The sequence below is a fragment of the Rhea pennata genome, chromosome 4, assembly GCF_028389875.1.
Source record: "Rhea pennata isolate bPtePen1 chromosome 4, bPtePen1.pri, whole genome shotgun sequence".
Taxonomy (NCBI): Eukaryota; Metazoa; Chordata; class Aves; order Rheiformes; family Rheidae; genus Rhea; species Rhea pennata.
The window spans coordinates 35,622,494-35,645,975 of record NC_084666.1 but is presented as its reverse complement, the minus strand read 5'-3'; the positions used below and the strand labels follow the sequence as shown (position 1 = coordinate 35,645,975).

Below are 23,482 nucleotides of genomic sequence, written 5' to 3'. Positions count from 1 at the left end.
ACACTTCTTAGAAGTCTACTTTAGCTGCAGAAGCCATTAAAAAGTTACAAGTAACTTCAAGATGAAAGACATTAGCAGCTTTTTAAAAAGGATAATCACAGGCTTCTACAGATTTAATGAGACTTAATTCACAGAAGCTTTTGACTTGGTCTGCTGTTAATTGAATCAAAGTCGATGATGATCTTGTTACACTTCGGCTTGAATTCCCTAAAAATAAAGAAAAATGTAGGTATTAGTGAGTAGTTAAAACATTTTGCTTGCTTTGGCTCCAGCTAAATTTCTGAAGAAAAAAAAAAGTGCCTTGGATTCACATAGTTTTCATCTCTATGGGAGCCAATTATAGTGCACCACACTGAGAGAAATCTGGACAAGAAAGACTAAGACAAAAAAGACACATGGGGCCCTTTAGCCTATACATTCTTTAGCTATTGGAGTTCATAAATTACCCAGGAGTCAAAGGACTTTTAGCAACTTAACTGCAGGTGGTGCCATCATGTTACCAGAGCTAAAATTTTGTTAAAAAATATTTATACATACACACACACGTGTGTGTGTGTGTGTGTATTATATATATATATATACACACACACATATATATATATATAAAAATACACACACAAATACTTTTGATCACTTTTTTCCTGCCAAGTTTTCAAAGAACACTCCAAAGTTTGCTTTACTCTATTTTAATATTTACCTGTGCTGAGGGAAGAGATCACATTATGCATCATACTGGGGAACAAACAAACTAGTTAAGAGGGAATCATTCAAAAATTGTAACTTTAGAACCCTAAAATTAATACTGCCACAAAATGTTTCCTTTTATTATCATTAGAGCATCTAGTACAGCAATTAGCAAGGAAGGTATTGGGGGACTGAGCACATATTTTACAGTCTTCTAGTAAACAAAGGATTATGCAAATAGTGTGAATTTAGTACCTAATTAAGCTCTGCAATTCAGATCAAGAGATTAAGTACCACCTACATCCTTAAATAATCAATACAAGAATGAATAACAGTCAACACAGAAAAGCACATGCTGCTGACCATAAAAACTCTGAAGGATTAAGACATAAAATTTGTCCATAATAGCAGTCTGTAATACAAGAAATACTTCTCATCCTGGAAAAGTTACAAGATTTGACTTGCAATAGAATAATTTATGTTTCTTAGTCATATAGATTTAATAGAAAGGAAATACACAGAAGGATTAAAATTGAATTTCAAGTGCTGCTGTACTTGCTCATGGATATTTCTTAGCCCAGTAGATTCCTTTCATTCTAAAATTATCTCTTAGAATTGTTACGTTTGCAAATTTTTAGAAACCTGTATATTAATATTGTAAAATTTTTTTAGAGTTGCAAAGCCTCCCTCATTATTGCTATCAAACTAGCTGCTGAACAGATTGTCTTTAAGTATTTGTCAGTGTCTTTAAAAACCTATTCTTCAATCATTTTTCAGATTCTTATTACTTCAAGGCATATATTCCAGCTTCTATCTTTTCTCCCATAAGAAAAGACAAACAAAAAAGACCAGACAGCTATAGACACCAATAATAAATGAAGAGTGGCTGGTGTGAGACATGCCCAAATCTGCTGCAACAAATATACTAACTAGTAAGGATCAAGTAATCCACACAAAATGAACTGCTCGTTTCAGCCCAGCTCTTAGGATAATTCAGATTGGAAGAAACCTCACAAGGTCATGCAACCTCCAGCTTAAATCAGGGTCAGCTATGACTCTCAATTACAACATAACAAACCACCATCACAATCATATTTCACTGGCAGTCTCTAAAGAAAGTCCAGGAATTAAATGAATAGTCCAAGTAGACTATTTTCTCATACAAACATTATCAAATTGAACTCTTAACTATAAACAAGGCAAAGGCAGCAAGAAAGTCAGAAAATTCATTATCTTTCACAGGCACTCAGAACAAAACATTGTGCAGTGCAAAGAAGAAAAACCATTGCCTTAAAGTTGGTGTCTCACACACCATTTTCTTCTATTCAAAAAAAAAAAAAAAAAGCTAGTCAAAAGTTCTCTTACCTATATATAATTCCAGCTAAATCAAACATGCGTCGTGCAGCTGTCATTTCAGTAGTGTCATGATACTTGTCAGACATAAAAATAACTTCTTTTATGCCTAGGAAAGTCATATAGAAAAAATGGCTAGAATTAACAGTGGGAAAAAAAAGTCACAAAATCAGAAAAGATAGCACTCATTTACATACTTCAAAACTCCTTAGCATGCCCCTTCTTCCCCAAATATTACAGACTGCACTTGAGAATGAATTTGCATAAGATTGAGCTGTTTTGCAAGACAGTTCTCTGAAAAACTTTGGAATATGCTTTTCCCCCACTTTCACTGAAGTTTTCCTCAGCAAAACATAAACAAAAATTGGCAGCAAAAAATGCAAGACAAACTAGAAATTACACATTTTTTCAAAAAAGTTGAAAAACATTTTCTACCTTTTAAACATAATTAAATCAGTTCCACAGAAAGAACTTAAACCCCAAATCCCATTCTCTTTCCATATGCATTGCTATTAAAAAAAAAAAAAATTTCCTTTGGTTCTGTTTTATAAGTAACTCCCAGTCCCAAATTCAAATCCTCATGAAAGTATGCTGCTTCAAACTGTTGAGTGATCTACGCCTAAACTGATGATTCCTGTCCTGTTTAGGTAGGGGGAAAGTATAAAGGCTGACCCAAGAGAAGGTACCAATAGTTCCAGAAGCGATAACATTTTATTGAATTTACCAGACAACATAAATGTCAATACATTACTATTTACTGCCAATGAAGTAACATTGAGAACAAGCAGCAAATCTGCCTTGAAGACCATTTGATTTTGACTCTGTAAAGAACAGAAGCTTAGCACAAATGCAGAATATTAGTCTTTCCCCCTTCAGCCCCGGAAGTGTTTTCTTTGCTATTTTCTTCCCAGATTCCTGTGACCATCGTGAAAAGAAACTTTCGAGAATAGCAGTCCTTCCTAGGATTGCAAAACCTCACTTACTGAGCAAAATAGATACTATCTTAAGCAGAGATTTTTATGGAATGAAAGCTTACTGCGAATAAGCCTAATCTGAAAAGGGCGACACATTTAGGCCAGCACACTTGCTGCAGTGGCACAGATTTATAACAATTGTAATGAAAGACATAATTAAAGTAGGACCATAGAAGTCTTATGACATTTATGAGCAAAGATATTTTAAAAATCTTCAAATATCTACCATGCATCACATTCAAATTAAAATTTCATGTATATACTCCCAACAGACCTTTTGTCATACAGAAGTTTATTTCTTTCTGCCCTACTGTATTCAATGTGTCAGAGCACAGTAAAATTGACAGTAATTATATGCAAAGCCTGTGTTGTTCTTTGGCAGCTCCTGGTCTAAGAAGTTACAAACCTAAATTAGAAGCATGCTTAGAATCACAGAAGATGCAATTAGCACTGGAAAAATTTGGCACCATTCAGATGCAAAAAGCCCCCACAAGTAGCATCCTATGAAGTTGACAGCGCATTAATTTAGATCTAACAGCAGCAATTTAACATCAAATACGTCTGTGATAAGATACCAACAAGCAGGCAGCACTGCAACCTTGACAAATCAAGCTGGTGCTACTCCTTACCTGCCTGGATGATGAGCTTTGCACACTCATTACATGGAAATAAGGCAACATACATGCTGCAGCCCTTCACATCAGCTGAGTTTTTGTTCATGATGGCATTCAATTCTGCATGGCACACTAATTAAAAAATAAAATTCATAATACTGTTCATTAAAATAAGTCAGCCAAACTAAAATTAAAATGTTATATTGTAACTGTTTACATCCTTTCAAAGACAAATAGCTTGCACAGCTTATCATAAAGGGAAAAGGAAGAAATAATAGCAGAAATACCAAGATCAATGAAGGCCAGTTGTTCTGACCAGGCTGTCGATTAGTAATGATATCATTAAGCACATTAGCATTGCAATTTACTAACACCTATAGCAGGCAACAAAGCCGTAGGCTGTGGGCCAAGCAGTTTCAGCCACCCTAAGTGAAGCAATATCTCACAGATTCACAACTCTCTGGAGTATCTAATTGCCAGTATAAAACAACTCATTTATGTGTTTACATGCACAGATAGAACATTCTTATGGTTATAAGAGCACACTGTGCACTCTTAAAGGCAGAAGAACCATGAAGTAAAACTAAGCAGCTCTGTCCTCAGGGTCTCAGAACTGCTCAGCTCTGCTGCGTGATTCTCTCACCCCAAGAATACACAAGACACACTCAATCATAAGAAAGTCCCAGCTTTAATATTAAAGTGAGTTTACTGCTCATTAAAAGGTGCCAGACTTCCCAAGCAAGAAAACAAAGTCCTGTGTTTCTCCATGGAGTTGAGATAGCACAGGTAACAAACTACTCTGCCTTATTCCACGATAACACAATAGCTCTTTCTGCACATACTGCACTTCAGGGTTTATGTTTTCATACTGTACACATCAGTAGATTATCTATTGTGCTACAAACAAAGGTGAAAAGAGCTCCATTCACCATGACCCTCTAGAGAAAATTAGGTAAACAGAAGTTCTAGCAGAGGTCCTGTTATTTTTAGGAATAACAGTAAGTTGCATAATTTATAAACCTATCTACAAAGAAATTGTCGAGAGCCCTAACTTATTTCACAAGCAGGTGCTGAAGCGAAGTGTGAGTTTGGGCTCATCTAGAGACAACATAAAGAGATTTTTCACTGCTTACTTTGAGGGATAGATGAAAAGCAAGTTTTCCTCTCTTGTCTACACGGGAAAATTAAAACAGGCAAAGTTATGAGTGTGAGTTTATAGCATACTTGCTACTATGTAGTGACCTCTATGTGAATGGTTTCAGCACACGAAAAACTGAGTGCAGCAATTTCAAACATGCAGGAGTCCTTACCGAATGGAAATGCTTTCCTTATGTGCTCAGTGCCCACATGGAATTTTCCATGTAATAGCCAATACACGATTAATTTACAGCCTAACTTACAGCGCACAAATTTTCCCACAGAAACAAGTTGCAAAGGACAAAACACTTGCTAAAGAAAGCTCATATCACCTTCTACAAGCAGTTGCCAGCATCACTGTGATCATGCTGTCCACATATCTTCTCATAAAAAAGTAAAATTAGAAACTTACATAAAAATAGGAAATTAACAACAAGCCAAAACACACACAAAGGCTTTTATTACAACTCTAACTGGATCACACTGCATTTTAAACATGTACCACCAAGTATACAACACATATTATAATCAGTATTGAAGTTACAAATTTTAGAAAATCCAGAAAATGCATTTAACTCCAAGCATATTACTGAGTTGCACTAATCTTATGCTATCTTCAGAATAAGTTGTGGGAGAACTATTTTTCTGGGGCTATGGAAGAATGGGTGAAAAACACAGTGCCATAATTTCAGCAGCTGGAACTAGGTTACATTGATAGGACAGAACCATCACTTCACAGTTTCTTTGAACAATATACTTTTATTCTAGTTTTAAATATTTAGTTTAAAATATGGTAAATTTCCAGAAAGAAGGCTAAGGAACATTTTCAAAAGTTCACAGAACTCAAAAACCCTCTAGTTCCCTCTGTGTTTTTCCTTTGCTAAAACTCATAGATCTTCAGCCATAAAAACAGACAAGTTTCATTATTACTACTGCAAAAAGTTTCTTTCTGGCATTGATAACAGCCTTCAAGAAACTGCCTTGACTGATACAAACTTGCAACAACAAGCTTATTCCCAAGCAAAAACAGTTTCAGTCCCAAAATAACCTATAATAGACGATCAGCTGGGGTGAGGGAAAAGAGAAATTTTGCCTCCTGATCATCTTAATACAATCTGAATTTAAGAGCAGCTAATGACTCTCGGGAGAAAGAGACAAAGAAGGCCCAAAGATGATAATAGGGAAGAAACAGAGACTAATTAATTCCAAGACAAAAAATAGCAGGGTCTCCAACAGGACCAGCAGGAAGCAGCTTTGAAAATAAAAGGAGGCATATGTTTTTTTTTTTGTTTTTTTTTTTTTTTGTTTTTTTTAAAAAAAACATACTGTACTACTGTACCTAAACTGAAAAGTTCCCTACTGTAGAAAATAGTAGGGGGCTAAAAGCTTACACTGATTTATGAAGTCATTCTTTTTCTTACTATATTTTTTCCAGCCTACTGAAGGCTATTAAATACAAAAACATTCCAACTCAGTAGTTGGAACCCGAGAGAACGTTCTGGGGAAGTATCATTACACTCATGTCTTTGTTCTACACATTTCCCTGGACATCTGCTACTGGCCTCTGCAAGGGATATTTTCCAAAATGTCCTTAAGAAGGTATAGGCATCAGACAAGTATTTTTACACTATCTGTTTATACTCTTCATTCCTTCTTCCTTGATTTCCCTCTCCCTAGCAAGCAGGCATTGATTATTGACAAACTTATAGAAATATAGACTACTACCTGCAAATTTTTCTTGTATTACCTCTGTACAGAGCAATAGTGAAAAAAACAGAAATCAAATCCAGGAGTCCAAAATCCCTGGTGTTAATAGCTAAGTAGTTCTCATTCAGTTGTCAGTTTTCTAACTTGCAAAGAGCACTGACCATTATTAGTGACATATTATCCTTTTTCAGACAGTAACAAGCTAAGTTTTTAATCATGCACAGGTGCACAGTATTTCAGAACTCCAAAACCTGCGTATTTAAATAGACTAATAAAACTAAGCATTTTTAAAATACCTTACGCGGTCCCCACTTTTTTTTTTTTTTTTTTTTTTTTTTTAATATTCACAGATAGCCAACACAATATTAAGTCTGCAACACTAGCTTCCATTCTGGAAAGTGTCTTGAAAAGTACTCTCTAAAGGCTTCATTAGCTGAAGAAATAACCATGGAATGAGAAGCTGGTATATGTTATGACATTCCCACCACCTGTTAATATGTTCACAGCGGGGGGGTGGGGGAGAAAAAAAAAAAGCAGAGGACTGGCTGCTTCATTACTCATAGTATTAATTGCTACTGTATTTTTATCTTCTTTTTGCATTGTATATTGCTTTGAGGTGCAGATATGAGTAGCACTTATCCTGAAGCCTATCAGGTAAATAAGACAAATCCTTTCTTACCCTACTCAGGATAATTTTTCAGTATTAATAATCTCATTCTGAAGATATTCTTAGTGGATTCTAGTGTCAGAACTGCTCTTCCCACCTACTAAAAGTCTTCCGACACAAGTCATTTTATAAGAACAATTTGACTATTCAAAGTGTTTGTTAATAGTGTTAAAAGGTTTATATGCTTGATGAAGAGCTTGCAGTAGGAACCACAATAAAATGTAACCTTGTTAGAAGTAATCAAAGGAGGGTTTGAAGGTGGTGGTAAGCTTTCTATATGATTAATTACTAATGGAAGGAAACCATGAATTTTGAGAAATCATACACTAAATATGATGCTACATTTAAAGAGAATGCACTTGATGCAAACAGACTGTTACACAGCATATTTTGACTTACACTCTTTTGACTTACAGTATTTTGACTAAGCTTATTCAGACTGCCATGCTAATCCACTTGACAAATATTACAGATCCTCAGTACAGATACATGGTAATAGCAAGCTCTTTTGCAATACAGACCTGACACAGAAGTAGATACAGGAAATTCCGTAATTTGGCCCACTGGTTCTCAATCTTTTGGTAAAAACTTCACCTTTGCCATGTTCTTGCCCCTCTTCCACTGCAACCTTGTCCAAGCCCCACCTACATGTTATCCTCTACTCCATAAGCCACACTGAAGCTTGACTGAGCAAGGATCGTGACATGTTACCAAAATGATGTCAATCTTTTTATTCTTTTCCCCAAACCTGTGAAAGCAGGGGGGTGGTATGGTCACTGCATTAGCAGAATAGCAGGACACTGATGATGGGCTGACACCATCCTCAGCCATTCCTGAGGCTCTCTTTCTCACTCTGTGCACTAAAGGGAGAGCAATTGCTGTGATCAGGGCAGAAAGGTGAAGAAAACATGACCAGGTTCCACTGGAGCCTTAGCCTCTTCAGACTGTAATCAGGAATAAGGGACAGCCCAGCCTCACTGCTTTCTTCTGTGGAAGAAAACCAGGAAGTAAAGGTGGCAACCACTCAATCCATTTACAAGCATCACATGAAATATGCTGGAAGCAGAAAAGCAAAGCCCCTCTCAGAGTCTGATAAACACTAAGCTAATCCATCCTATTTTCCAGTTCTTCCCATTCCTGCTCCAAGTGTTCCGACTTCAACAAAACAGAGAGGTGTTTCTTAACTGGCAAACGGAGAAACAATCTGTGTTGTTTCCAAGTTTCTGAACTTTTGATATATGCTAGCACAATTGGAAAGAAATGCATGCAGGATAAGAAAGTGAATGGCTGTAGGTGGACACTGTCTCCTACAGATCCCCTTTCCAGTCAAAGCCTCAGCTCTGCACTGCCAATTGGAGAAAGAACATCACTTTTTTTTTTCATAGTGCCTTTTCTCATCGAGTTTTGTGCTGTCAAAATAACAGCCTCTATAAAAGTAGCACTTGCCTGAATATATTTAAGTGCTCATCTCCAGAGGGAAAAAAAAAAAAGAAAAGAAAAAACCCTCATAATCTTAACATGACAAAATGGTGATAACAGTTTGTTTCATTTTACACAGCAGGTACTGTTCAATTAGAATATGCTTTTTACCACAGCACATATTTTACCATAACTGAACCTGTATAAATATTTGTAAGCATATTTACTCAATATTTTCTCTATTGTTTAGAGGTTTCTAAATTTCCAGTCATTTTTATTTAAAACTCTCTTAATTAGAGACTGGTTGTCAGATAGATGTTCCTAGACTGCCGTGGAGACAGAGGGCATAACAGGAGCACAGCAACAAGCATTACTGGGAAGCCTAACATTAATAGCAGAAAAATGTAGTACTTTACACAATCAGTGAGAGGAAATGGTGCATCATTGAATCCTTGGATTCATCTAACAGAAATGGAGGGCATTCACTTTTGACTCTGAAAGCCAGAATTTTGTCTAATTATTAAGAAGCTTCTGCACACTGTACTGAACACAAAGCTTTAGGAACAGCTTTTAATAACATCTTAGTAAAATAAGCATTCAAGACTAGCCTTCCATTTCTCTTACGTGCACAGAAACATCCCCATTCCTGTCATTAACTGGCAGCCTGGAAAGAACCAGTTCCAGTGCAGCAATGAAAGCCTGATTTTGTGCTTTACAAAATGGCCTACAGAATGGCCTACAGAATGCCAAGTACCTGCTAATATAAGAAGACATACACTACAGTTAGAAGGAAAGAAGTTTTAATCAGCTTCAAGACTCTCATAAGCAGTGGATAGTATCAGTACAGGTTATACACACCATGATTCCTTTAAATTCCCAATGACTTACAAACATCTGCATCCTCCAAGGTAAAGCGAGCACTATCTACCATGTTTTGATGCTTTCCTTCAGTAGTAGCAGCTCAGGTTACACTTATGTATAGGTAAATAATTTTTCAAAAATCAAGCACAGCCTTTCCCTATCATTGAGATGAGCAGAATCCACACTTTGGGGTGCAGGTCAGATCTGTACAGTTTACACAGTAGACAGTTAGCTGAGACACTCAAATTTAAATCAACAAGTTTCAGGATGCAATAAAATTTAAGAGTGACAAGACTTGTTTAGTTTTAACAAAACAAAACCTGAAAAGATTATTGTTACTGGTAAGTGTATAAGAAAAGGGCCAGAGAAGGAAACAGAGTTAACTGCTGTGAATAAGAGAAGCTATGAGAACACACAAAAGAAAACTAACCACAAATAAATTTAGGGTGGATATAGGAAGGTTTCTGGCTGTGAAGCAGTGAAACTCATTAGAGCTGTGGGGTCAACATACCCATCTGTTCTTATGCTGGAGCTCAAAAAATTATTATTGGGGCATCTAACACACTTCTGCAAAGATAGCCTCTGGGTCCAGTCCCTGCTGTGTCCATGCTGCTAAACAGAGATGGGCTAGGGACTGACCACCGGAAAGGCCAACTGGCACAGACTAGCTCATGTTCATCTTAATCAGGGCTCTATCAGCCTTACACCGCACTTGGCCCCGGGTTTCCTCAAGGCTCCCCATCTCAAGAATCCCAGGGACACCACAAACTTCATTTTCTATGTTTCAGTTCAAAGTGCATAAAGAAGTGAGAACTGTGTTGCAGCCCACCAGAGTGGTATTTTTACAGCAAGAAAGAGTATGCATTACATATTCCCTGGTATGGCCTGAGGGAGGGAGGAGGGTTAAGCATACTATCTCAGCAGGCTTTCCATTACAGGCCTATACATGATGAAGAGCACCACAGTCTCCTTATAGTCTTCTTCCTACTCTGCCTTCCAGGGCGGCCTCTGAGGGAGCCATTCACAGAGCAATAGCCAGGCTTTGTTCTGCAGAAAGCTATCTGGAGCAGTTCAAAACAGGTGGGATGTGAGCTATTATGCCTTAACATACAATCATTACATGAAACCAGGGAGTTCAGCATTCAGATCCACCCCAGCCCTTTTCTTCTTTAGCAGTGCAGATGCACAGAACAGCTCTAGAAGACATCTTCCAGGTTAGTGTGGTGGTACATGCACAAATACCATCAGCTTTACCTAATAAGCTACATTGCAGCTCTAGTGATGAAAAGTGCCATCATTCTCATGATAAGTTAATGGAGCAAACAGTAAGACTGTAGCATCTCTGAACATGCTAGTTAGGAAAAAAGCAAGGATAAAAAGAAAAAGCTCAATTTACACAAATGCTGTGATGATTAGCAAAAATAGAAAGGAAAACATGACAGTTTGATGAGATTTTAGCAGCAATTCTATGCATCTCTGAGTCTAGCACAATTTGTTCATGTAGAAGAATTTTTTTAAATATATACTTGTCTGGTCTGTCAGCTGTGCTATCAAGATTAATATGAACTACTAGAGTTTAAATAATCTTGCAATTACAAAACAGGTCCTTTATTCATCACAGCAGACACTATATGTTACAAAGTTGTGATTTTTTTTAATGAGATAAAGACTAAGATTCTTAGGGGGAAAGGCAGTTGTTAGACCAATTTCTAGAGATGAACTCATCTCTGCAGGCTGTTTGGTTAGTGCATTTTTTAAAACATCACATATTAGAAAATTTTACTTGCTAAAACACTCCACATCTTTTGGAGTCAGTGTTAACAAAAAAAATATTCTCAAGTCCTTTTACGCGAAAATTCCTCACAAATCTATACTACTTTTTTAGTTTAAATCGGTCAGTTTAGATTTGAGTGTTAATTACTGTATCTGTCCTAGGGTGTGCTCTACCACACACCAAAGACCACCCACAGTCATCTTAATTCCAAACTGAGATTCTACAACAAGCATAAGGATTCAGTTAAAATCAGTATTCTATTTTCAGGACTTTGTATTTATTTCACGGATTAATGCTTATTTCTTCACCCTATAAATAAAGGGCAGTCAAACCAAGCTGTACTATTATGATACCTTCATTACACATGAAACCAGTGCTTCCCTGCCTGAGAGCAGGAAAAACTCTTAAGACTTAACTCCTTAAGACTTAAAATTTGGCACTAGCTGGCCCTAGTATCAGGAACAGATCTCTTACAAGAAATAATATGAGTTTAAGAATTAATGGAGGAAGTTTTATAACAAAATGGTAAACTTAACATGGACAAAATATCCAGGTTATGAGTTCAAATATGAAACTGATGAATTATGTGCTGAATTACTGCATTATAATCTTTCACTTCAGTGCTATGAGAAAGCAGAAAATGTATTATCAAGCTCTCGGGGAACAAAGGGAACTTCAAAACTAGTGGAAGTCTAAATTCTGTATCAGACAGATTAGTAAACGTTACAAATAAAACCCACAATTCTCAGGGTTCTTGTTCAGTTTTGCAACTCTTCCCCTGCCACTTCTGAACCCAGGCCAGGACAAGATCCAGCACAGGACAAAGAAACTCCTATTCCCCATTTTTCCAGTTCTCACAGCTCTTAACTGTGCTGGTCTCACCAGGTTCAGTAGGAAGTCATGTGGAAGCACGAAGTGGAAAAAGTGAGAGTTAAAAGAGCATCCTTTTTTGCTTCCTGCAAAAAAAAATCTGGAGCAGAGGTGTAACTGTACAGCCCTATTCTAATAGTTGCACCAAAATTCACATAGGATCGTTCAAAGCAGGTTTGCAGAAGACTAACCTATCCCTGCTCCAAACACAAAGATAAAACCTAAAGCAGTTCTCAGCTATATTTACCATGAAAACCTCCTTGTTCTTCACTCATTTTCTTCATTTGGCAAGTGTGAATCAAATCCATAGGCTGAAACAATGAAATTCACCCCATCTGTAACAGGGCAGATCTACTGCACATCAGATGAGACAAAAATGGCACAGACAAGACAAAATGTGATCACATACTTCGACCATAATTTAGCTCCTTTACAACATGTATTGCCTACAACATAAGCACCAGAACTCTGGAATTTCCTACAAGCACATGCCTTTACAAGTTTGATCCCTGTATTTTAGGCCAAATTATTTGTTTTGCATCTACATCTCAGTAATTTCTGTGGAGACAAACACACAAAAGCAGCATCATTTGCATATACTGCAATTGTGTTCTAATGGATATGCTATACTTGTTAATTTTCATTATCTAATCCAAAACGACTAACCATGTATGAACATACTTCACAAAGATAACCTTCACAGATTGACTTCATCTATTTTCAGAACTGTGATTTTTATACTGATGCACCACGTACACGCACATTAACAAACACAGCTGAGTGGAAGAAAGACTGATCAATGTTTTGCCAGCTGAACTCACACATACACAGACATCACAAGTCTGACCTGTCAACCACAAGAAGCCTTACCATAAGGATATTTTGTGTCTAGTCTATGTGCTGCTGTTCTTGTCCAGGGTAGTACATCATCACTGCAGCCATTAGGCATCCCATTGTATCCAATTCCAACAATCTTGTTTTCTGAATTTACAATGCAAGCACCAACCTAAATAAAATAAGATTTATACAGCACCAACAGCATGCAAAACAACAGATCAATAAGAGAGATGAGACCTGAAAAGTCAGTCCTACAAATCTCATTTAAGAGATGCAAGCTTCACCACCTTATATGAAGTCACATTGTCTGGTGAGTTGGGCAACTGTTGCATCTAACTGTTGGAGCTTTAAAATAATCGTGACTGTTGCAACCCTCCCTGCTTCTCTCTGGTCATGAAATCCCAGCCAACCAACACTGTTCCTTGCCTATGAAGTGAATTAGTTCAGGGAGCAGAACTGGCACAATGGTAACTCTACTAAGCAGAAGTTTTCTCTCAGTTCTGCTCCCTGAACCAGTTTTTCCAGTAGTAGTATGAGCAGCAGCATAAGAAAAGGGACAGAAGACGAAACAGGAATGCAGTAGTGTTAACATAGCTAGAGATAAGCTGACATGGAGCTAAAACATTCCTGTCCTCTTTTAGCAAATATGCATCAAAATACTAGATCTTTTAACTTCCACTCTTTATTATTCCAACCCAAATTTGCTCTAGGGCCCTTCTTTTAGAATGAGTGTCCTGTTTTCTGTATTTTAGATGGGTGAATTAAAAATCAATTCTACTGTTATTTCAATACAAGGGCTAACCAGCCCTTAGGTAACAAGAATTTAGCCTATATGAATAAGCTTTAAAGCAATTAAGAGCCATGATGTATAGATTTCAGCAAGTAACGGAAAGAAGACTGTTAACATGCATTTTACTCCATTGCTTTGTTAGGATTCTCTTCCTGATTTTTTTTTCACACAAAGGAAGTCTAACAGGAGGACTAGGCCCTGGATATGACTGTGTTTCAGGAAGTGACATGTGAATCACCTCAAACTAATATTCAAATGCAATGAATATGCTCAAGAAAGAAGCAAAGAATGAGAACAGACAGTGAAGAGGTAGAGGAACAGGAAGGAGGACCCAAATTAGAAGAAAACTCATGTAACTCAGGAACAAACAAGAAGGGAGTTTTATACTGTCTTAAAGGTGATAAAAAGAAACTTATGAGATGCAGCATCTTAAAAAATTAAAATCTAATGTTTTCTGTAATTACATCCTCCTCTAAACAGTAATTACTTTTAGTAGAAAAAAAGACAAAATGTGTTATTTTAACCTTTATGTGAAAAGCAGATTTACAAAACTTTGAGCTGCAAACATATATACAGAATTATATTTTATTTTATATATTAATTATTTATATATTTATATATTAATATATTTTATTTATTTACTTAGAATTATACATGCAAGGTCAGGCACAGTAAGAGAATTTCTATAGCAAAAGGTGCTGACCACATTAGAAGTTGAATAGCTATATACTGAAATAACTTTTAATAAGAAATTCCTGAAATCACTACACGCACATCTGATATAATACTTAATATGGATTATGTTATGTTATTCTTGTATGCTGCTTTCTTACCTGAGAACTTGGATCCTTGCTTCTTTGTGCTGACAAAAAAGCAACTGCCATAAAATATTCAGGCCATTCCAAATAATCCTCTCTTTTTTTGCAGGATATTTCATTGCCAAACCTACAGTTTATGGGAAAAAAAATCATTCATCAGCAAACAACACTTAGCAACAGATATTACAGACTTCAGTCTCTTAACATGCACTTTTTTTTTTTTTAAGGGGTAAAAGATATTTTTGTTGCTTCAAAAGACACTACAATCCAGGTCCGACTCTCATAAAAATGTGACCATAAGACAGAATCAGACTACTGTCAATATGAAGTAATCGGGATCAGAATTCGGCCAAAAAAAAAACTATACACTCAGCAATAGTTTAACAGTAAAATGATCAGTGTGATGCATTTGTGATGTGTTTGCCATGAACCTATATGTAACTTCTCCTTTTAGGAGAAAGGCACCCACATGAGGTTGCAAATTTCAGTTTAAGATAAGAAGGCTGAGCTATTCAAAGCAGTGAGCTACTCGAAGACAGAGTAATTTATCCTTGATAGATAATACCTTATATATTTCTAAGATTCAGATATATCATGTACTGGCATTTTTCCCAAACAACAATCTTTTTATGATGACTCTGCTAACTGCAAGCTTCTAATCTAAGCTATTTTGTACTTTTACTTAGAAGTATTCACTAGACTTCTATTTGGAAGCTCCCCGTGTGGTCATTCATCTCTACCCGTGCAATTATTGCCATGAGTTTGCCTCTCTTACAACACTTAAAAGCAACAGTCTGAGGCTGTAAGTCATTCCGATGGCCCTGCTGAGCACTCAGGGCAAGGCAGCAGTGATGTCTGCCTGGCTACAGACTGCCATCCATCTATTTCCTTAGGAAGACTAAAGGGCTCTCACCAAAAATAAGCAGGTAACAAGGCCTTTAATATTGCATTTAGGAGATACAGAGAAAGGTATCTCTCTACTGAAGTTTAACCTCCTTCCTCACCATGTGATTTTAAAACAGAACAGAACAAAATGAAGCATGCATCCAAACAATGTAGAGGTTGCTATTAACAGACAGAAACAGAACTAGTCTATAGGCATGCACTGCACAGCGATGATTCCTCTATTAAGCCTTTACAGTGCTCAAAACCAGGACAAAGCATCACAATAGCAGCACATTTACAACAATAACTAGCTCTTCCACCTCAAGAATCTCTCTCCTGTTTTAAATATTCACAGCTAAATTTCCTTCGAGATTTTGCCCTTTGTGTAAGCCTTCTAAAAAATAGAAGGAGGGATGGGTTCAATAATTTCCCTGTAGATAAAATGTATAGAACTGACATGAAAGGCTGTTTCCTTTCTCATATTGGGGGTTGCACTTTGGGGAAGGGAGGGAGAAAGTGATTATCACCTTCTCTTGCCTACTTATTCTTGACAAGACTGCTTGGACAGCAGAAGACACGCAACAGGAAATTTCTGTGCTTTTCAGTTCAAAGAGAGGGCAAGCAAGACATAATTCTCTCCCTCCTCAAACATATTTAGATTAAGAGATCAAATCCAAAGAAACTTCCCCCAAAACTCATTTCTCACTACTGTGCTCAAAAACCAAAATGATGACACAACCCCAACAGCTCTTCAATAATCTGTGGAACATCCTAAATGCAGTAAAGAAAACAGCCTATAAAAATAAGTGGTGTGGTACTTTTTTTCTTGTGCTCCTATTACAAGAGCTACAGCTTAAGGTACCTCAGGAAAAAAAGAGAGAGACTGAAATAACTTCTAGCAATGTACAGCCATGCAGAACAATACCACAGGTAACTGCAAGCAGTAAGAAATCTCCTGATGCCTCTACTACCAGGCACCTACATTAGAGGACAAGTATTTTTCTTAATTATTACTTTTATAACCAAAATTACAGAAAGTATATATTAGGTGGTTGAAGTTGGCCCAGTTTTCATTGTGAAGTGTCAAATATCATCAACTGTCAAAGCAAACACAAAGTATATGATTATGAGAACCAAAACTGGCTTGAGTTATCCCAACTGAAGGACTGGGACTGTATCCTGCTAACCAGGAAGAGAGCTCAGAGATCAGGAAGTTCACAACAGAAAGAAATTAAAGACCTCTCCTTATACCTCTCCATTCCATACTAAACTTTGACAAGTTAACTGCAGTGCTAAGAACTGTGCTTCAGCTAATTTCAGCGATTATTTAAAGTATTCCTCAAAAGCACAAATTTACAAAATCCAAAAAAGAGTAGACTTCAAAAGATAATTTTAATACAGTCCAAACTAAGTGACATTCACAGTGAAGTCTTCAGAGAACCCTAACTGGAGGCATGTAGCACACAATGCAAGAGAACATCAAATAAAACATTCTGGGAAAAGCCCTCCAAAAAACAAACAAACAACAACAACAACAACAAACAACAAAAAAAACCACACAACCACAGTGCTCTGAACTAAGAGATCATGGGATCTCCTTTGTTAAATTATTCCCTAGCAACCCTATTTGTTCAAAAAACAACAAAAGCTACTATTTACTTTTCTGGTAAATACAATATAATACGTAAGTCCCTTAGAGCACCAGCTTCACAGGAAAAGTAGGTATCTGAAAATAAAATGAGCAGAAGGCTTGTATCAAGAAAAATATATATATTAAAAAACCCTACTCAATTACCTTCACTTAACATCACTATGTTTGGCTACATAATTCCCTGAATTCAATCCACAGCAACACAGGAGTGTGAAATGGGCATAAAACACTTAATTTCTGATTGAACAGAAGCCAGGGAGAAGTAATACTTGGCTAACAGCCAAGTAGGCTTCGAAAAATTAAGTTTTATAGATTTTAGGCAGTTGATCATCTCCTCACCCTCATTTGTAACATGTAGAGCTCCATGAGTGAAAGTTACTCTCAGAAATATTAGAGATAGGTGTAAAATATGCAAATAAAGTTTATCCTTATGGTAGTTTAAAAGAATTTACAAATTTGATCAGTACAACCATTGTAAGGGTAATTTGCTAAAAATGATTGCAATTGAAAGCCATGAAGGTAACATTGCTCAAGAAAGAAGAAAAAAATATAGCCTCAAATTCTAAAATGATTAGTAGTCTGCAGAAAAGTCTGTGTAAGTAGTACTTCAAAGGCAAACAGAAAAAAAAAAGATTCTGAAATTAAAGGATAGTGCCTCCTTCCTCAGCTCCCTTTTATCTATCTAGCCTTCAAGTAAACTAACATCTGAAAAAGCAAGAAATTTCAGTTAATAAAAAGCAGTGTATCTTAATGAAAGATTTAGATGAGAAATCTAAAGTAGAATACACCATCTCAAATCTTTTCAGAAGAGAATTATGATGGTCAGTTACACAGCTATATAGTACAGCTGCAGAAGTGTTAGATAGCAGACTTCCCCAAGACTTTTTTGAAGCTTCTCCTTCTGCTTTCTAATCTCTGACATCACGTGTATTGTGTTAGTTTTTTCCAATACTAAGTATATTACTGAAGACCATCACATAGGTACTGAGGTACAACCACTGCCTAGTCCTTATTGAGAAATAAGCTTTTTTTTTTTTTGAAACAGAAAGTGAACCTTTCTTACAGAAAGGTGGTATCCCCTGCACTGAAAATTAGATTCAACTCCTCCACGAGACAACCTAGGAAAACCGTAACTATAAACGCTTCCTAGCAATATTCAGTCCCAACTGAGCAGCACAATACTTTCCTTCATTAAATGTATTTTGCTTTCGCAGTATCACTCCTGTGTTTTAACTAATTGTTTGCATCCGTCTTCAATTGGGGGAATAATGAATTTAACAGAGTTTATGTGTTCTTTTTACTATTCCAACGATTAGAATAATAATAATAATAAAAGACTGGGAGCCTTTCGGCGGCAGCAGCTTTCCCCACCGCACCGGCTGAAGCGCCCAGGGGCCGCCGGGGTGGTCGCAGGCCCCCGCGCACCCTGCGGCGACGCTCAGCGGGCTCCGCGCTTCCTCGAGGGCAGCCGCGCGCTAACCAGCAACGGCCCAAACGGCCGCTGCCCATCCTCCCCCCCAACCCCCTCCCCCCCACGCCGCGGCCGCCCCGCGCTAACGGCCGCGGCGCCCCGCGCGCGCAGCCCCCCGGGCCGGGCCGGGCCGGGCCGGGAGCAGCGTACCCATTATGGAGGCCGGACTCGTGGCCACTCATCCCGCCGCCGGCCGCGCCGCCGTTTGGCGCCAAAGCGGGAGCGGGCGGGGCGAGGGGCGGGCGGGGGAGGCGCTCGCCCCGCCGCCATGTCCCGCCGCTGAGGGCGGGCTGCGGCTGTCCCGGCGGCCGCCCCGAGTTACTAGCGCACGTTACAACCGCTACGGCTCAGGCCGTAGGCGGAATTACTTAAATGCTCGGAGGAATGCTGCCTGCATCGGAGAGGTAAATGAGCTGGTTAAGCTAAAGGGCAGTGCTGGCATAAGAACAGATATATATAGACGATTCTCGAATACGTTTTTGATTGGAATGAGAGTAAGTTTCTAACTGCTAGAGGAGTGAACTTTCAAAGGAGCAGCAACTCGGCTGCTTTATCCAGCCCTACCATAAATGTTATGAAAGGGATTAAAAACAAGGTATCTGCAGTACATGAGAACTGATCTGGCTGGCCCAGGAAAGGCCATTTCCACGCCTGTGTTTCAATTAATCTTGCAGTATTTTAAAGTATTACTCATTTTTGTATTCCTCAGTGGTGTTTTCTGACAGATGTTAATTCTAGCATTATGTTTTGACACAAGTGTACAACTTCTTCTTCAGACTCTGGAAGTAAATGTTATTTATTATTCAAACTTGACACTAACATATTAAAGTGCCTAAAAATCATTTTGTTCTCTGCTTATAAAATTGCTGTGGCAAGTAAATTATGTTTTACTAATAACTCCAGCTCCTGCAAGGTTTTGAAGCTTCCTGGGATGATCACATAGCTAAACATAGGCGCAGGCCACATATATTACAAATTGTAGTGCAGAATGTGTGATGTGTTTGTTTTTTTTTCTGTAAAGGGCTCTTTACCCTGGTTATCCCTATTTGGTTGCTAAGAGGGCCTGCCTTTGTTTAAAGTTTCTCACATGAGTGCAAGTTAACTGATGTTTGCTATGCAGGGCTGTTAGACTTCAGGTAATGACTCCCCAAAATCTATCCTTGTGTGTCCAGCTCCCACTGGAGATAGTGACAAGTGTGAGGAGCTCAGGGAGAGCAGTTAATGGACAAAAGACAACACTTGCCTTTGAAAAGTGCCCTCATAAGTGCCACATAACCTGTATAGCTTGTGTATAGTGAAAGTACAAAAGCACACTGCAGGTATGCTGAACCATTGATCTGAGGAGAGCCATGGGACATGGCTAAAATAATTGTTTCCTGCAGTAGGTCAAAAATCTTCCTGTTCAGGTAGGAGGACACTTCAGGCTGGTAGAAGGACAATTTTGGGAAACAGAGCACATAGTTTTATCCCAGAGGCTGGCTTTATAGTCCCATTTACCAACCATAGGCATAGTAAACTGGAAAAGTTAGTACATCAGATAATTTAGTACACCAGCATGTGCGCGAGGAGACAGGAAAATCAGGGAATTCATTGTGCTCATAGTTATTCTTGAGGCTATGCCAAAAGACAGAGCCTACAACGATCAAAAAAGGTATGTGTTGCTAATATGTTTTCTTATTTAGACTGCTGCATCAGCTATCTTTTTTTGAATAAATTCATAAACCACCAAGTATGAAAATGTTGTTTAATTTCACACATACTTCTACTCACTTGTAAGCCAGAAAACTTGGCAAAAGCAGCCTGTTATACTTCAGCTGACAACTTCAGTCCTCAGGGTGGCAAATGCGTAGTTACTTCAGTTGTTAAGATTTGAATGATCACAATTCCATATGGAAAACAAATATTCATGCACAGTTAGTTAATGAATGAAAAAGAACAACAAAAAAAGGCAACAAAAGGAAAAGAAATTTAATGAAAGTACCATCGGTCAGGAAGGCATGAGCCTGAAGGTGAAATGAAAGGCTAGATTATGGCTGATCATGGAGAGAGTTAAAGAGCACTTATTTAATTAATCTAGACAAAAATCTAGCATAATGAAAGTTCCAGAAGTTTTCTACTATCCATATATTTGTGTCCCCTTCAAGTATGAACTAAAATTAATAGTACTACAATTGATCATACTAAATTCATTCTTTCTGTAGTAATTTTTCACAATTAACATTCTAAGGACAAAAATATAAACTATTAATCTTTAAAAAGAAGTGCTTATATGTTGGTCATAGTCAGTGAATGAAAGATTTTCTGTTTCATTACCTAAAGAAAATAGCATGTTTCAATAAACAGTTTCTTAGACTAAGTAATTGCTTTAATTTTTAGCCTTAAGTTTGATGTGGTTCTCTTGTTCTCATGATCTTATTATCCAAAATGAACATTGATTAGAAGTTACCACAAACCATTCCTTTCCTCTAAATTTATCATCAGCAAATATCTGTAAATCAGTCAAAACCATATTCAAAATAATCTAATCCCTATTTCACAAAAAGAACCAAACTAAGATTCTTTCTCCCTTTTGTTTCTCCCTTGCCAGAGAAAAATCAGACTGTAATATAACTGCTTACACTATTAAAAAATAAGGATTTTATTTTAGAGTGCAGTTTTCAAATTTTTATAAAAATGACATTTTTGAGGTGCAAAACTTAAAGTTTTTGTTATGCCTACTGAATTAATTTTCTTAATAACTTGAAACTGCTCTTAAATTTCCATCAGTTAAGTCCAGAAATGTATATACTTATTTAATTTTTCAAAGATTGTTGACCCCTTTCTTTTATCTTTTTCTTCCTCCAAAAGACCAAAACAACAACAATCAGCTGTTCTAATAAAACAAAAGTGATATATGGCCTGAATATGGAATTGAATAGAACTGTAATTACTAGATTCCTACAGTGTTGCTAAATTTTCTAGAAACCTAGCTACATTTTAGTTTTATTTTCTTCTAGTTTTTAGAATTACACTGGAAGCTTCTACGGCCAAGTTAGGACTGCTGTTACATGAATGTGCTACGAAGGAGTACTTGTTAGCTTCTTGCTTAATGCAGATATCTGGGGTAAATCATATGATTATGGATAGCTAGAAGAGTTGTGCCTGGATATGCAGGGTTGTGCTGAAGGCACTTATCTTGTTACAGGTGTCAGGCAAAGTCCAGCAGCAAAGATGTCTCTGGTGGCTGCCTGCTTTGCAAAAGCAGCCATCCCTCTATGTCTACTCTCTGAATTCCCCATCACCATTAATGTGGTCTTAGGCTGTGATCTAGAAGCATACTTGAGTCACTTCATCTGTCTCAGGACCATTCAGATCATTGTAAAAGAACTGAAATGCTGAAACTCAAAGCTCTTCTTCAGACAGCCATGCACTCCAAGAATAGGCTGAATTTCTTTTAGCTTTGTACAAGGACAGGGCTAAAATGTCAGATATGTTCCTCTTTTATTCCACAGGAGGATGGGATGTGAAGAAGCATGGTAATACCTCAGGTAGTGTTTTATAGTTTTTTGTTAATGTTTCCCATTTCTTAGGTGAAAGTCCTTAGCATGGATTATCATGAATTTACTTCATAGATGTCAGTAAATAACCTGAGCTGATCACAAATGTTTCCATTGTAAGAATGTCTAACTTTGAAAGACATGCTAACCACCTCTATAACTGCCTGTCAGGACATGCTTGTATTTTTTATCATACCAGCTATGAAATTTTCACATCTTCCATCCTTTGTCAGTTTTTGATAAAAGCAAACTAAGTTGAGTTTCAGGAAACCTCAGGTTTCAAGCCTTCTCCCCACTTCCCTGCTGTTTGCCCACAGACTGTTAACTCTTTGGCAAGTGAGATTTCTTCTCCAAACATAGCATATGTGTAAGTTGTCATTTGGAGAGTAGTATTTGCTACTTGCCTGGACATGGTATGTACATTTTGCTAGACCACACTGAAATCACTCTCAAAACTTAAGTGGAAAGTAAAAAGAAGTTGTTGATGAGGTGTTTTTTCACCCCGCTAACAGAGTGAATTATTCAAGAACTAATTACTAGATTTGGAGAGACAAAAAGAAATAAATATAACAATGTCTTCATATCTGCCTTTATCTTAACATCTGGTTCTTATCTGTCTTTCAGAGAAGCAGTGCTATCTAATAGGATAATTTTCATAGTTAGAGAAGGAAATTCATTATTAGGCAAGTCTCATCTTTGAAGTATTTTTCCAAACAGGAATTTCTACTTAAGTTAAACTGTTCCATCTACACTTGCTTACACACTTGAGACCCTGTTAAATACAAATGCAACCCCTGGTAGTAGTCTGTGATTTTCCATTTCTGTAGTTAATTTAATCAAGAATTTGAATTTATGACTTCCTCACTGATTATGTGAGGTTTGTTGCAATGATCTGTGAACAAAGTGCTACTGATGCAACCCCCTTGCTGTGAAAACCTAAACGGGGTTAGCTGCAGCTTGTTAGTAAACCAGCCCAGAAATAGACTGCAATAAACTGTTTGATTTATATAATGTAGCATTTTGAATAGGGAGCATAAGCATTTCAGAACTGCTACGGAAGTTTTAACTTCAGTATGTAAGTTTTTATACTGTATAATTTTGGAACTATTGATTAATAAAGATGGTAAGAAATGCAGCTAAACTAGCCTTTGATCAAAACCATGTAGGACAAGTAGCAAAACCTATTTAATAATTATGGTATTTTGGTGCAGGCTGAATGAAGCCTGTTGTAAATCCAGTATTTTCAAACCCAGGTGTCAAAATTCAGGACATGGAAATCTTCGTGCCTACATTTTTACAGATTTGTAACCAATGCTAAATGTCAAAATGCCAAATGTTTAATGCCAAAAACTTTTACTGCAGTCAATAAAACTTAGCATGGTCAGCATCTCTGACAGAATCCAGCCAATATTAAGGTATTTCTACAATTTTCAA

The 23,482-nt window shown here is 37.3% G+C and overlaps 1 protein-coding gene across 1 annotated transcript; it reads right to left on the bottom strand.

Moving 5' to 3' along the window:
• On the bottom strand, nucleotides 1-18,716 carry DCTD (dCMP deaminase). The gene is made up of 6 exons (XM_062574669.1): nucleotides 18,663-18,716; nucleotides 14,521-14,632; nucleotides 12,931-13,066; nucleotides 3,641-3,757; nucleotides 2,050-2,146; nucleotides 1-207 (listed from the first exon to the last, which is right to left on the bottom strand). The coding sequence occupies exons 1-6, from the start codon at nucleotides 18,692-18,694 to the stop codon at nucleotides 129-131; spliced, it is 573 nt and encodes a 190-aa protein (XP_062430653.1). The 5' UTR covers nucleotides 18,695-18,716; the 3' UTR covers nucleotides 1-128.
• Nucleotides 18,717-23,482: the final 4,766 nt, after the last annotated feature.